Here is a 14,736-nt window from a genome sequence, read left to right as displayed (position 1 = left end):
TGACAATACTTCTTTAATTTATAAAACCAGTTACATTGGCCAGTATTATGAACAGTGTAAGTATATTATATTTAAGGGGAAGAATGTAAACATGAATATCTGAAAAACTATTTTGAAAGCAAGCCTTTGGTGATAGACCTGATCAAATCTAAATACTTTTTCAGAACTAGAATTCCTACCTACTTCCAAACTATTGCCTCTACTTATATTCTTAACTGAACTAAACTGTCTTAATTTGCGCTAAATATGGATAATTATTTAATTCATTCAAATTTTTCACTTGAGGCATTTTTGATCATGAGAATTGTGGTGAGTATATAAAAGGATCTTTAAAGACTTCAGAGTAAATTAAACAGGCATGTGTGAGAGAAAAAAAATTAAGAATATGCATGTACATGCAGTTATATAAATCTTTGTCATGCTCATTATTTGGGAGTAGAAAGCTTGTGGTCATTTGAGTTCATCATAAATTCCCTTTTCCTTCCTTGTCAGTTTTTTCCCATGTGGGGCATCTCATTTTGTTTAAAATATGCATCATGTGTAAAAGGGAAAGGGATTTGTTTTCAGACAACTTTATACTGGGTTTTTGTGTTGTTGTTTTTTAGATTCCAGTCAAGAATACACTGATTCAACTGGCATAGATCTACATGAATTTTTAGTAAATACATTAAAAAACAATCCCAGGTAAAAATTAAATTTATAAGGTTTACATTGCTTGGAGTGCCATAATTTTGCTATGTTTGTTTTCATTACTGAGTTAGAATATTAGAATAAGATTGCAGTGTTTGAAGTACACCAGAAACATTTTAGTTTCCTAGGGCTAAGATGTTGTTGGTCTACTGTATGCACATGTATAAATATTTTTTTTGCATTTTTCATGTCCCATGATATAAAAATAATTCATTCTTTTTGTAGGAATTTTTGGAAAAACAGAATCACCAAGATATTTTGACTCTTAATTGAGGTAGAGAGGTAATCATGAATCGTGGAAAAGAAAAAAAAAAATTCCCCTACAATAATAACACTCACCCAAATAAGAACTTAGTGTATTCATTTTGAGTTTTTGAACTTGACTAAATGCAGAATTTTTGTTCACTCTTGTGTATTAACCTTCAACCTAAAGATTTTTAAGGTCCTTTTGTGGGTCACTGTGAAACCCTTTGTGTTGCCAGGGTACTAATGAATACACTCTAACTTTCTGGCAGGTCATTGACCCCTTTGTGGCCTTCTCCCCACAAAAAGCCTTATCTATTAAATATCTGCCTAACACTTTCATGGGGTAGTAGAAGACTCCAAGGCTAAGAATCGCTCCTCTAGATATTAGCTTTACATGGTGGTAGTTCTTTAATGTCCATTAAAATGAAAGTAAAACACTTTCTCTGGGTATATGCATATGGAAGATTACAGGAATAACTCTCTCTAGTCTCTTTGAGGCTTATCTCGTGTCATGCTTCAAGATAATCTTTATTTTCATTCATGATTTATTGTATTCAATATCATCTTGGTTTTCTGTTGTATATTTAACATAAACCCCAAAAAGAGAACCACCAAAATGAAAAGTGGTCTCCTTGTAAATGGGGCTGAAGGAGTATAGTATGGAGTGAGGAAGAAAATAAGACAAGTCTGCATGACTTTTTTTTTTTCTTCAGTTTTAAGTTTATTCCTCACTGGTCACAACAGAATGATTAATCCATTAGTTCATTGAACAGGCATTTACTGAACATCTGTCATATTCCAAGCTTTGTGCTAAAAACACTGTAAATAGAACGATGGAGATATAATCCCTACCCTAAAGTATTCACCATGTCTGAGCTAGGAAAACACATAGGATATATAATTAAAATTAAATTTTGATGTTGTAAAAGAAGTTTTTGGATGTGCTATAAAAACACAGGGAGGGGGCCCCAACCTCTTTTTGAAAGGATATCGGAAGACTTCACTGAAAAAATAAGCCTGGGCTGAGCCATGAATTCATAGTGTTTTAAGTGGAAGCAAGCTGGCCATATAGAGAAGCATGAGAAAGGCATTCTAGGATAGATATAAGTGCACTGACAAGGCACAGTAGTGTGAGAGAGGAAGTGGTATATCCAAGGAAAGTCTAGCAGGGAGGCATGTGGTAAGTGATTCCAGAAAGTGATGGGGAAGATGTTGGTGAGGTATGAAGACAGACCATATCCAGTTGTTCTCAACCTAGGATTGTACCAACACTGTGGGGTGGTGAGCCCATTGAGTGTGCAGTGCTGCTGGGATGCCAGGGATCCTAAAGAGATCTTTAAGACAGTAATGAACAATGAAAAATAGTGAGTAGTGCATCATTTAAGAAGTACTGAGTATGGCATGCTAAGTTGAGGAGTAACTAAAGAATTTTGAATAGGGTAATGCCATAATAGGTATAGGTATTTTAGAAAGATTACTTTGGCAGTGAGGGGCCAACAAAGAATGTGGATAGGACACCATACAGAGGAATAGAGAGGAAAGGACATGTTTGAAAGATACTTAGGAAGCATCAAGGCAGGACATAGTGATGATTTGGGTATAGAATGGTTATGATGTAGAATAGCTACTAGGTTTCTGGCTAGCCTGACAGTCCCATTAACTGAGAAAGTGCGTAAGGGGCAACCCTGAGTAGTGGAATAGGGCATATTCTGTTTTAAGTATAGTTTGAGGTGCCAGATGAAAAAGCAGGAGATGTGACCTCTCCGCAGTTAAAATGCTCTGGTTTTCAAGTATATGAAACTCAAGTAATAGGTTTGGGAGTCACTAGTAGAGATGAAGCTTGAGAAGGATTAAAATGACAAGGACAAAATTCTGTGGGAAGACAGGATAGAAAAGGTAGATGAGAAAGGAAGAGACCAAGTCCTAAAAACAGAAGAATCATGAGAACATTTATCTTAGAAGTTTGACAGGGAGTTGAATGGGGGGAGCTGTTTCATGGAAGATAAAATAACACAGGGACATGAAAATAGAAGTACCAAAACCAGTCCATTAGGTTAAGAAATTAGGAAATTCTTGGCTATTTTAATAAATTGTTTCATTTGGGGTGGGATGGTGGAAACCAGAACTCATTGGGTTGGGGAATGAGGAGGAAGGTAGAAAACACATAGCTAATTTCTATAAAACAAGATAGGATGCTAAACAGGCAGAATTTTTCTTTCCTCTGAACCCATAGGAGAGACCTCAGTAAGAATGACAATAAGGAATCTATTTTTATACATCCCCAAATATTTTTCTGTTGTACAGTTCTCTGCTTTCTTCTACAAATGTAAAAGTTTTAAATATATCTGCACATGTATTTTTATGTACCATTTAATGGTTTTTAGTATATGCACAGATACGTAGAGCCACCACTACAGGCAATTTTAGAACTTTTTCATCACCCCAAAAAGAAACTGCATATTTTTAGCTATCACCTTTCTGTTCTCTGAGCTCTAATCTACTTTATATCTCTTCAGATTTTCCTGTTTTGGACATCTCCTATGAATGAAATCATGTATATGTCTTTTGTGGACTGGCTTCATTCACTTAGCATAATACTTTCAAGTTTCATTCATGTTGTAGCATGTATCAGTACTTCTATTTTTTTTCCTATGTATGCATTTGTATTTGAATAAGCATAAGTAAGTAATTCATGTAATGGCCAACATATAAGTAATTACTAATGTCGATATGGTTTAGAAAGTTGTAGCTAATGTTAAATTTTGTGAGAAGATTTTTGTTAGGAATAACTAATGACTTAGTGTTCTCTCAGTGAAACACACAATCAGTTGCCAGATCTACATGGTACAAAAGTAGTATAAGTATGGCAAGTTTCCACTAAAACTGTCAAGATTGGATATTGTTCAGAGAAATCTTCTAGATTTTAAGCAGATTTATTTTTAGTGTTAGAAAAATTTAGTCAACCTTTCATTTCAAGATTTTTCTTGGGGCGCCTGGGTGGCTCAGTCGGTTAAGCATCCGACTTCGGCTCAGGTCATGATCTCACGGTCCGTGAGTTCAAGCCCCGCATGGGGCTCTGTGCTGACCGCTCAGAGCCTGGAGCCTGCTTTGGATTCTGTGTCTCCCTCTCTCTCTCTCTGCTCCTCCCCTGCTCATGTTCTGTCTCTATCTCAAAAATAAATTAAAAAAAAAAAAAAACAACATTAAAAAAAAAAGATTTTTCTTATTATCATTAAATCTTTGTCTTATTCTTAGCCAAATAAATAAACTTAACTCCAGATGTTAAGTAATAATTTATCTGGAATTCCTATTTGCAAGAAATATTTTCAGAGGCTATACTTACTAGTCATTATCTGTTACAGATATTTGACCAAGCTCATATGGAATATTGGGAAGGAGGGGTGGTCAAATGGAGGCATTATTGTTTTCTGCTTTTTTGTTTGCCATTGGTCTGCTAGCTGCATACAGTTTCTCTAAAGTTATTTCTGGTATAATGACTAGAACACTAAAAGATTGTTGCCTCTTCATTTTAGATAGTAGCTGATTGATCAGTGTGATTGAGATCCCTGTTCTTACTATTTTTTAAATAATAGCATACATTGGTTCCCTTTAAAAGATTATACAATAATTTCAGTAAGTATGCCCACTTTTAGGTTCATGTGCTAAACCTTATGCCTTAAGAAATTTGTGGATCTGTTAGAGTGCTATATGCAGTGCTTCTATAAAGGATTATTATCTTTTAAGTTAATGATCATCACCAAATATCTAACCTTGATGAAGCTTGGACTAAACTATAGTAGATAAAAGGCAGGAAATCTTGAGAATTTAAGGAAATGACCAGTCTTATTTTTCTAACAAGTTATATTTCTTAGTAACTGAAAATATAGTAAACCAGGCAGAAGCGTTTATTTTATTTTGTAAGTGGTCCAGATAATGATAAAAAGTCCTCTGCAATCCATAGATCTGCATGTGAAAGGGGAAAAAAGACTGAATATATATCAATGGCTAGTAAAAGTGTTAGATTTTTCTCTCATGGAGATAACAAATTTATTTTTAGTGGCAATACATTTGCTGAAACACATTTCACAGATCTTTTGCCTACTGTTCAAAAACAGAAAATAAATTTTTTTTTTCCTATCTTTTCTGATAGAAGTATTCCTACCCTGGCTTTTTTTTTTTTTTTTTTTTTTTTTAATTTTTTCCCCTGTTTCCATTTGCATGGTAAATGTTTTTCCACCCCTTCACGTTCAGTATGCATGTGTCTTTAGGTCTGAAATTAGACAGTAGATAGATGGATCCTGTTTTTTAGTCCAGCCACCCACCCTGTGTGTTTTAATTGAAGTATTTAGTCTACTTACATTAAAAGTAATTATTGATAGGGATATATTTAAAGGCTTTTTTTTCTGTTACTTGTTTTGTTGTGGTTGTTTTTGTAGTTCAGCGTTCCTTTCTTTTTCTCTTGCTCTCTTCCCTTGTGGTTTGGTGACTTTCATTAGTGGAATGCTTGGATTCCTTTCTCTTTTTTGTGTGTGCATTTATTGTAGGTTTTTGATTTGCGGTTACTGTTATGCCTATATATAACATGCATATAGCAATGTATATGAAGTTGATGGTCACTTAAGTTTGAACACATTCTAAAAGCACTAAATTTTTACTACCCCCCCCATGTTTTTGTATATGATATCACATTTTACATGCTCCTATTTCGTGTATCCCTTGATTGATTTTTGTAGATATAATTGCTTTTACTACTTGTGTGGTTTAACCTCTATACTGGCTTTAAAAGCAACTGATCTGCTACCTTTATTACATGTTTGCATTTACTTATGAAACAGAAGACCAACTTAAAAGTACTGTTTCATGGATGCTTAATAAATTGTCTGCCTCGGATTCCTTTTTTTTACAACAATAAGTGTATAAAATATGTAAGGAAAGTTACTGAGAATTAGATCATCTCAAGACAAATTGCATTCAAAAGGTTAGATGAAAAGAGGTTCTTGGAGTTATGTAAATAAGTCCTTTTCAGGGAGAAGTAAAAATGTCCCAACCTCCCAAAAAACTTTCAGGGGAAAAAAAATTAAAAGACTTTATGGGTGAAATAATTTGATTAATTGATTCCGTGCAGATACATTTGTTGAGCTCTTCTATATAGTCCAAATAACTATACAAAGATAATTGTAGCTTTTAAAGAAAAGTATGAAAGAAACAAGTTCTAAGAAATAGGAAGTTGTTCAAGGCAAAGGAAACATCATGTTCAAGTAACCTGAAACAGGAAGGAGCTTGGCAAGTACAAAGATAAGCCAAAATGATAAGAGTTTGTGATTGAGGAGTCTGAAGAGGTAAAGACCAAATCATGACTACCTTGTAGGCCCCGTTATAGATGTTTGTTTCTTAAATCAGAGCAGTGGGAATCCTGTGATAAATATTTAACCAAGGCAATAACATGTGGTCACACATGTGTTTTTAAAAAGTCATTAGGGCTGTTCCAGGTAGAACAGATAAGGAGGAAATGAGGGAAGACACAAAGACACGATAGACTACTGCTACAGTAGTCAAGCCAGAGATCCTGCTTGCTTGGATCCAGGGTAGCAGCAGTGGAAATAAAAGAAAAGTAGATAGAAGGTAGGTAAAACTTGCAGTAGTAATTAACTGCATGGGAAAATTAGAAAATGGATTGTAGCAAGCCAGAATTCTTCTACTATAGTATGCTGGGTAAAAGATAGTGCCACTTACTGAATTCAGGAATTCTAAAGGAGAACCAGGTTTGGGGGCAGAATTGAATATTGCTAGAATTTGTGTGAAAATGTAATCCCATTTTCACCTTTGGGTTCGCAGTCGCCAGGTAGGCATGTTTTTCTCTTGATTTTTCAACTAATGTAAAAAAAAATGTATGGTCAGATATCACTTGGTTTTATGAGACTTCTTTGCAATGAAAGAGGAAGAGTCAAACTCAGGGCTGATGTATAGTATAGACTTTCAGACAGTTTAAACAGAGGCACTACATTCTCTGCTCTGTTAGAGTCTAAGAGGGATCTACTATGTATTACTTATTTGAGAGGGAAATATTAACCTTCGGCCTAGTTTTCTTGATCAGGGACAGAAGTGAATGATCTGTGAAGCTACTTCTGGTTTTAAGGTTCTCTGGGTGTGTTTGTTTATTTCACAAGCACATGAAATTTCCAGTGAGCACAAGAATACTCCTTTGAGCCATGTTCTTGGTATGTGAGCAAGGAGGTCCTTTGGGTAGTGATACCATTTATTGTTATAGCATATGTGCGTTAAATAGGACCCTAGTGGTCTAAAGGAGCACATGCAGGTACTCCCTAGAGCCCTTATTTATTTTTCAAGTTGAAGGCCTTGGGTTCATTTTTATTTTTATGGCAAAAGTTTCCATAGTCTTAAAAATACATAATACAAGTTTACAGAATGATTTCAAAAGACTTCTTTTTCTGAGTCAGAATTAGTAATGTAATTCATACTTCTCTGCTATAGTTCCATCTGTATACTAGCATTAGATTCCCTTAGGAGTGTTCCTGTTACTGGCCTTGCATGTTCTTTAGAGTACTGTTTCTATGGAGCTCAACATAACAAAGTCATGAACCTAACTAAAATTGTCTGTTTTCTTGCTATTTCTCAGCTTTATTAAGGAAGTAAAAGATTAATATGCTCTTATTATGTATATATCTACAGAACAGACTCCCATATACATATACTTAGCAGATCAAAATACCTGTTTTAAGAATGGCCATGTGTTGGTAATTGTTAAAATTGAATAAAGGCTACATTGAGATTCATTACACAGCTCTCTTAACATTTGTATGTGTCGGAAATTTTCCATAATAAAAAATTAAACTAAAAAAAGTCATCTTTAATTTTTTTTAAACATTACTTTTTTTAGAAATCATCTACATATTCTAGCATCATGCTTATGATATACAGTTTTTAGGAGAAAAATGAGCCATAATAATTCAGTGTTAAGTTTTATATATAAGAGTCTTCATATTTTGTTTCAGGGACAGAATGATGCTGTTGAAATTGGAACAAGAAATTTTAGATTTCATTGGTAATAATGAGTAAGTCCTGACATTTAACAAGAAAACAAATTGTCATCATAGTTCTCCTTGACTTACTAAATTAGTTTTTCTTCTACTTCTAGGTCTCCACGTAAAAAATTTCCCCCAATGACATCTTACCATAGGATGCTATTACACAGAGTAGCTGCTTACTTTGGATTAGACCACAATGTTGATCAGAGCGGGAAGTCTGTCATAGTAAACAAAACTAGCAATACAAGAATGTAAGTATCAACAAATGTAGGTATTTGTTAAGTATGTGTGTGATTATAGTTTATCTTTCTACAGCACTTTTCATGTGAGGTTTTCCATAGGTTTTAGCAGCTTTATGACAACCTTATGTAATAGGGCCAAAAATACCTTTAGCATACCAGATACAAAATGCACCAGTCTAGACTAAAATAAGGCAGATGAATGAGGACTGGTTTAAAAAAGCAAAACCAAAAAAACTTCAGAAGTCATAGTAACAGTGCTGTTTCAAAACTATTCACTTGGATTTTTTTTTAATTTATGTAATTTAGATAGCTGTGGCCAACCTTAGGCAAATTTGTTTCGTTTTGTTTTGTTTTGTTTTGTTTTGTTTTAAGGCAGATTTTGACACCCTCACATTTAATTTATCTTCCATCACTTTACAATCCTTTCAATCTCTGGTTTTGCTTCTTTCTCCCACAAATCTCGAGAAGGTGGGACTGTTGGTTAATAATATAGTATTATCCATAATGTTGTATTCCCCCTTCTGAGCTATGTACAATTGACCAAGGAAAAGTTTTAAAGGAGTTAAGAGGAGCCATTTGCTTAAAAAGTGATAGCTTTATAGTGTTAGTGAATTGCAGCATCAGTACTGGTATTTGGGACCAAAAGGCCCAGTGCAGAGGCACCTAAAATTTTAACATGTACCACAGTATCTCCCCTGCTTGCTTGCTTGCTTTCTTCCTTCCTTCCTTCCTTCCTTCCTTCCTTCCTTCCTTCCCTCCCTCCCTCCCTCCTTCCTTCCCTTTCCTTTCCTTTCCTTTCCTTTCCTTTCCTTTCTTCCTTCAGCATGAGGCAGGGTGGGGGGGTGGGGGGAGAGAGAATCCTAAGCAGGTTCCATGCTAAGTGCAGAGCCAGACACAGGCCTGGATCTCATGATCCTGGAATCATGACCTGAGCCAAAACTCAAGAGTTGGATGCTCAGCCAACTGAGCCATCCAGGCACCCCTCTTCTGCCTATTTCTAAACTAGTCCTAAAGCAACTTAAGTGCTTGTTAAGTTCAGCTGAAATTTATACTTTGATGGTAATCTGCCTATTGGAATTTTCTGTATCAATTTCATATGTGGCAGCAGTGGGTCTGTGGTAATGAGCGTCAGCTTCAGATGATATAGATAATGCTGAAATTAATTGTTTTTCTGCTTTTCTTAAAGCTATACTTCTCTTAGGGTCTATTTTTATTTAAATCCAAGTTATTTAATGTAAAATTTAGTAATAATTTCAGAAATAGAAATTAGTGATTCATCACTTACATGTAATACCCAGTGTTCATCCCAAGTGTCCTCCTTATTGCCCCTCACCCCTTTAGCCCATCCAACACCCTGTCAGCAACCCTCAGTTTGTTCTCTGTATTTATGTCTTTTATGGTTTGTCTCCCTCTCTATTTTTGTATTATTTTTGCTTCCCTTGCCTTATAATCATCTGTTTTGTATCTTAAATTACACATATGACTGAAATCAATATATTTGTCTTTCTCTGACTTATTTTGCTTAGCATAATACACTCTATTTCCATCCACATTGTTGCAAATGGCAAGATTTCATTTTTTTTTTTGATCTCTGAGAAATATTCAATTGTGTATATATATACCACATATTCTTTATCCATTTATAAGTCCATGGACATTTGGGCTATTTCTATGCTTATTGTCGATAGTGCTGCTATAAACATTGGGGTACATGTGCCCCTTCAAATCAGCACTCCTATATCTTTTGGATAAATACCTAGTAGTGGAATTGCTGGGTCATAGGGTAGTTCTATTTTTAATTTTTTGAGGAACCCCCATACTGTTTTCCAAGGCGGCTGCACCGCCACCAGCATTCCCACCAGCAGAACGAAAGAGTTCATCTTTCTCTACATCCTCACCAACACCTGAGTTGTTAATTTTAGCCATTCTGACAGTTGTGAGGTGGTATCTCATTGTGGTTTTGATTTGTATTTCCTTGATGAGTGATGTTGAACATCTTTTCATGTGTTGGTTAGCCATCTGGATGTCTTCTTTGGAAAAGTGTTCATGTCTTTTGTCCATTTCTTCACTGAATGATTTGGTTTTTGGGTGTTGAATGTGATAAATTCTTTGTAGATTTTGGATAACCCTTTATCTGTTATGTCATTTGTAAATATCTTCTCCCATTCCATCAGTTGCCTTTTAGTTTTGCCGATTGTTTACTTCACTGTGCAGAAGCTTTCTATCTTGATGAGGTCCCAATAGTTCATTTTTGCTTTTGTTTCCCTTGTCTCTGGAGACACGTCAAGTAAGAAGTTGCTGTAGCCGAGGTCAAAGAGGTTGTTGCCTGTTCTTTCCTCTAGGATTTTGATGGCTTCCTGTCTTATGTTGAAGTCTTTCATCCATTTTGAGTTTATTTTTGTGTATGGTGTAAGAAAGTGGTCCAGGTTCATTCTTTGGCATGTCGCTGTCCAGTTTTCCCAGCACCACTTGCTGAAGAGACTGTCTTTGTGCCATTGGAGATTCTTTCCTGCTTTGTCAAAGATTAGTTGACCATACATTTGTGGGTCCATTTGTGTGTTCTGTATTCTGGTCCATTGATCTGAGTGTCTGTTTTTGTGCCAGTACCATACTGTCTTGATGATTACAGCTTTGTAATACAACTTCAAATCTGGATTTGTGATGCCTCCAGCTTTGGTTTTCTTTTTCAGGATTGCTTTGGCTGTTCAAGGTCTTTTCTGGCTCCATACAAATACAGGATTGTTGTTCTAGCTCTGTGAAGAATTCTGGTGTTATTTTGATAGGGATTGCTCTTAGGAGCTCATCTATGAACTATTCATTTTTCATGGTTGTATTTATTCACTTATGTCCCTTGTATTACAATGGCCTTTACTCTGATAGCTGCCATATTGTTTACTGAAATAAAGTTGATTTTCATCCATTTCTTACAGTATTTTTTCAACTAAATACATTGGTGGAACCTAGTATTTTTGAATGTTTGTTCCTACAATTAAATTAATGACAATAGATATCTTTAAAAAGGACCTTGTCTTCCTTTAGGGATTATTTTACCCACAAATGTGAATGGTACTTAATTTTTTTCTGCTTGTTCCTTACTCTTTTAATAATATCCTCATCAGTTAGTTGTTTCCCAAGGACAGTAACCGTAAGATATGAATTGAACTGAAGGTGAATAGAACTCAAAATCATTTAACCAGTACCTTTCAACATTACTCAGAGCTGCTGGATACCCAAGCACATGTACATTAGCAGGCATTTTGTCTAACATTTCGACTGGTGACTCTCTAAGGTTTTCAATACAGTGTAACCTCAGTTATTTGAATGCTATGAATGATGTCAGAAAGCTTTAGGGTTCTCTTTATCAACATAATCAAAAGTTTGGCTAAATATAATGTTTATGATGTACTTAAAGAAGAATGGATTGATAACATAATTACAACTAGACATTCAGATCATTGAAGTTACACTGTATTCTTATTTTATATCTTCTGGAATATGAAGAAGGTTGTAAATCAGAAAACCTTAGAGATCTGCTCCACATTGAATAAATGCAAACTTACCTTTTCCTCATAGGCAAATTACCCGCTCCAGCCTTGAACCAGTGGTGTTGTGGATGTCAACAACCCGGTGTCCACTGGGGTGTCTCAATGGAGCGGGAAGTTGGCGATTGCAGGGCAGTAAATTCAGGCATCTATAAAAGAAAGAGGTAAGACAGTCTTAAGGTTAGCTGAAATGCCTGCCAATGCTATTTGGTGTGGGAATCCAGCTGCTCTTAGAAAAGTTGCCAGGCCCTTGGTTAAACCTTAGAGTTGACTTTGGAATAACTCTTGCACCCAAGTACAGACACCTTCAATAAGGAAAAATGACTTTGAACAGCTACAAAAAAAGTTGATATAAGTAAACAGGGTGATCCTGTGACAGAAATAACATACTACCATCTTCAGAACTAAATAGACAACCTTGCAAATTCCTACTAAAGAAAGCATTTTTTTTTCTCATCAGTTTGGTCATGATGTTGTTTTTACTCTTGTTTTTGTTCTTCTTAGTTCTGTATACATATAGCTCTGTGTGGAGATCTGCCCTTCGTTTCACCTAAGTACGTTGTAAAATAAAGATTTCTTCAACTTACTTAGATAAGTTTTATTTTCAAATCTTGTTTTGCATAATTTGACAGGATATAGAAACAGTACTTTATTAATTCACTAGGTTAAAACAAATATTCAGAAGCATTCCTTAAATATTCTACATAATGATATATATGGTCATGTTTGCTGAAGATGTTATTACTTAGGTTTATTTGGTTCACAAACGTACTTGGTATTCACAGTATATTACATCACTGTATAATACATATTTAAGCTATATTTAAAAAACTACTCAGGGCTTCAGTTAACCTTTCTTTGTACCTCTAAATATATTTTTATGTACCATGTATTTCAAAAGAGTAATTCCAGTTTTATAACAGGATGTTATTAAGTCACAAGAGTATTAAATAAATTAATTTGTTGAAGCTGACAATATATTTTAGAAAGCGAAGTTTTACGTAATTTTGATTTTCCATGGACTACAACCTCATATATGTCTTCAGGATGTCATTAGAACTTGCAACACTTCTGTAGAGGAAAGACAAATCAGCCATAAAATGTATTGTTATAATTTTATAATTATTACTTTAGGTTACAACTTTAACCTCCAAAAAAGAATTATTTCTTTTTTAAACTGTTTCAATTAATATAAATCAAAGATGTACCCTGCTATAATTAAGAATTCTTGGTTGCATTTGAAATTAACCTCTTAAGTTTTAGTTAAAGCAGCCACAAAAAAATTTATTACTTTCAGTTATATCACACCAAATGTAAGAATGTAATATAAGATACAACACTATACTTTATTCTTTTTCCCAGAATTTTTCCTTAGATTTAGAGGAGGCAATGCAAAGAAGATAAATAGGCTTTGAGTCTGCCATACCAATGCGCCAGCTGTGGCTCAGTCATTCACTTGCACTTGACCTTGGACAGTTGCCTAAGCCATTTGAACCTCAGCTTTTTTCAGTAATATTTATAATAATAACAAACTTCTACTGAGTGTTTACTTTTTAAGTGCTATTCATTTATTAATTCACTTCATTTTCAGAACAACCCTGTGAAGTAGGTATCCTGTAATTCAATTTACAAATGAGGAAACTAGGGAACAGAAAGGTTAAGTAACTTGCACAAGTCCTGAAGCAACTAAAGTGGTAAAGCTGAATATTTGAACCCAAGCAGTCTGATTCCAGAGCCCACAGTGTATTTTTCATATGGCCTTTCAGTCATAACATAGAGCAGTTAATACCTTCTCATAAGATTATTATGAAGAGTAAATGAGATAACATAAATATTAATTATTAGTGGCACTAATGAATGGTAATTTGCATTGCTCTGATTACTTTTCATAACATGTTGTATTTAACTTTTCTGTAAATATTGTGTACTATCTTTCCTGTTCCCTTCGTGGTTTTTTTAGACCTGATCAGAAATTCAATGAACATATTAAGGATGATAAAGGTGAAGACTTTCAGAAACGATATATCCTCAAGAGAGACAACTCCAGCTTTGACAAAGATGATAACCAGGTAATCTGTCACAACTGCAGCTTTTTTCTAGGTGCAGGACTTATCCCAACTGATCATTTTCCCGAGAATTAATTGTTTTCATTCCTTTAGATGAGAATACGTTTGAAAGATGACAGAAGGAGCAAATCTATAGAAGAAAGAGAAGAGGAGTACCAGAGAGCCAGAGACCGAATATTTTCCCAAGATGTATGTACTGATTTATATTTAGATCTCACTGTTAAAATATACGCTAATTGCATTGGGGGGGGGGGGTCACTCCTTTTATAATCTATTGATCATTTATTTGTAACCGTATCTGTTATATTTAAAGTCACTTGTTAGAAATACTGAGATCCATCTTGTTCATGTTAATAATTTAATAGTTTATAAAATGCTACATTGCAGCAGTTATATAAATATTTCAAAAACTGGATGCTTATAGACTACAGAGTAGTAGTGTTGAACTGAATATATAGTTAGTATAATTTTTTTTCCTTCCAAACTTCTCACAGATTTGAGATTTTTAGAACATTCATCATAGTCTACAAAATCATGGACTCTAAGTTCTACTTGGTAGTAGATTTTTCTCAATAAATAACTTGTTTCTTTTAAAGTAAAACTAATTTTTAGATTAATATTGTCTACTTTTTTAAGTGATTATGTGAAAGAAATCTTTAAAGTGGGTAATTATTTTATACATATATGTGAGAAGAGATTTAGTTTGGTCTGACCAGTGTCTGTTAAGCACCCATTCTGTTTAGTACTAGGTTTTATTCATGGATATATGAATGTATGTAATTTGTGTTAACATTGCCAGAGATAGAAATTTCAATGGTAAAAAAACAAAGAGTAACACTAAAATCCAAACTATCAGTTAATATTCATACAAATCTTATTGACCACCTATAGTAGGTGCTATGCT

The 14,736-nt window shown here is 34.5% G+C and overlaps 1 protein-coding gene across 13 annotated transcripts in view; it reads left to right on the top strand.

Annotated features, from left to right (window-relative positions):
- The window catches only part of R3HDM1 (R3H domain containing 1), a 127,594-nt gene that overhangs the window by 18,986 nt on the left and 93,872 nt on the right, over positions 1–14,736 (top strand). For 11 of the 13 annotated variants that reach the window (XM_060625978.2, XM_060625992.2, XM_060625988.2 and 8 more), the window contains 5 exons: positions 606–684; positions 7,950–8,009; positions 8,093–8,233; positions 13,727–13,835; positions 13,926–14,021. In XM_060625978.2, coding sequence (XP_060481961.1) covers positions 606–684; positions 7,950–8,009; positions 8,093–8,233; positions 13,727–13,835; positions 13,926–14,021 — 485 coding nt within the window. Of the gene's footprint in view, positions 1–605; positions 685–7,949; positions 8,010–8,092; positions 8,234–11,797; positions 11,931–13,726; positions 13,836–13,925; positions 14,022–14,736 lie in introns of those variants that run through there. The other 2 variants (XM_060625993.2, XM_060625994.2) reach the window with 2 other exon arrangements.

The sequence above is a fragment of the Panthera onca genome, chromosome C1, assembly GCF_046562875.1.
Source record: "Panthera onca isolate mPanOnc1 chromosome C1, mPanOnc1 haplotype 2, whole genome shotgun sequence".
In the NCBI taxonomy this organism is placed as follows: Eukaryota; Metazoa; Chordata; class Mammalia; order Carnivora; family Felidae; genus Panthera; species Panthera onca.
The sequence above is the reverse complement of the archived record's forward strand: the minus strand, read 5'-3'. Positions and strand labels throughout refer to the sequence as shown.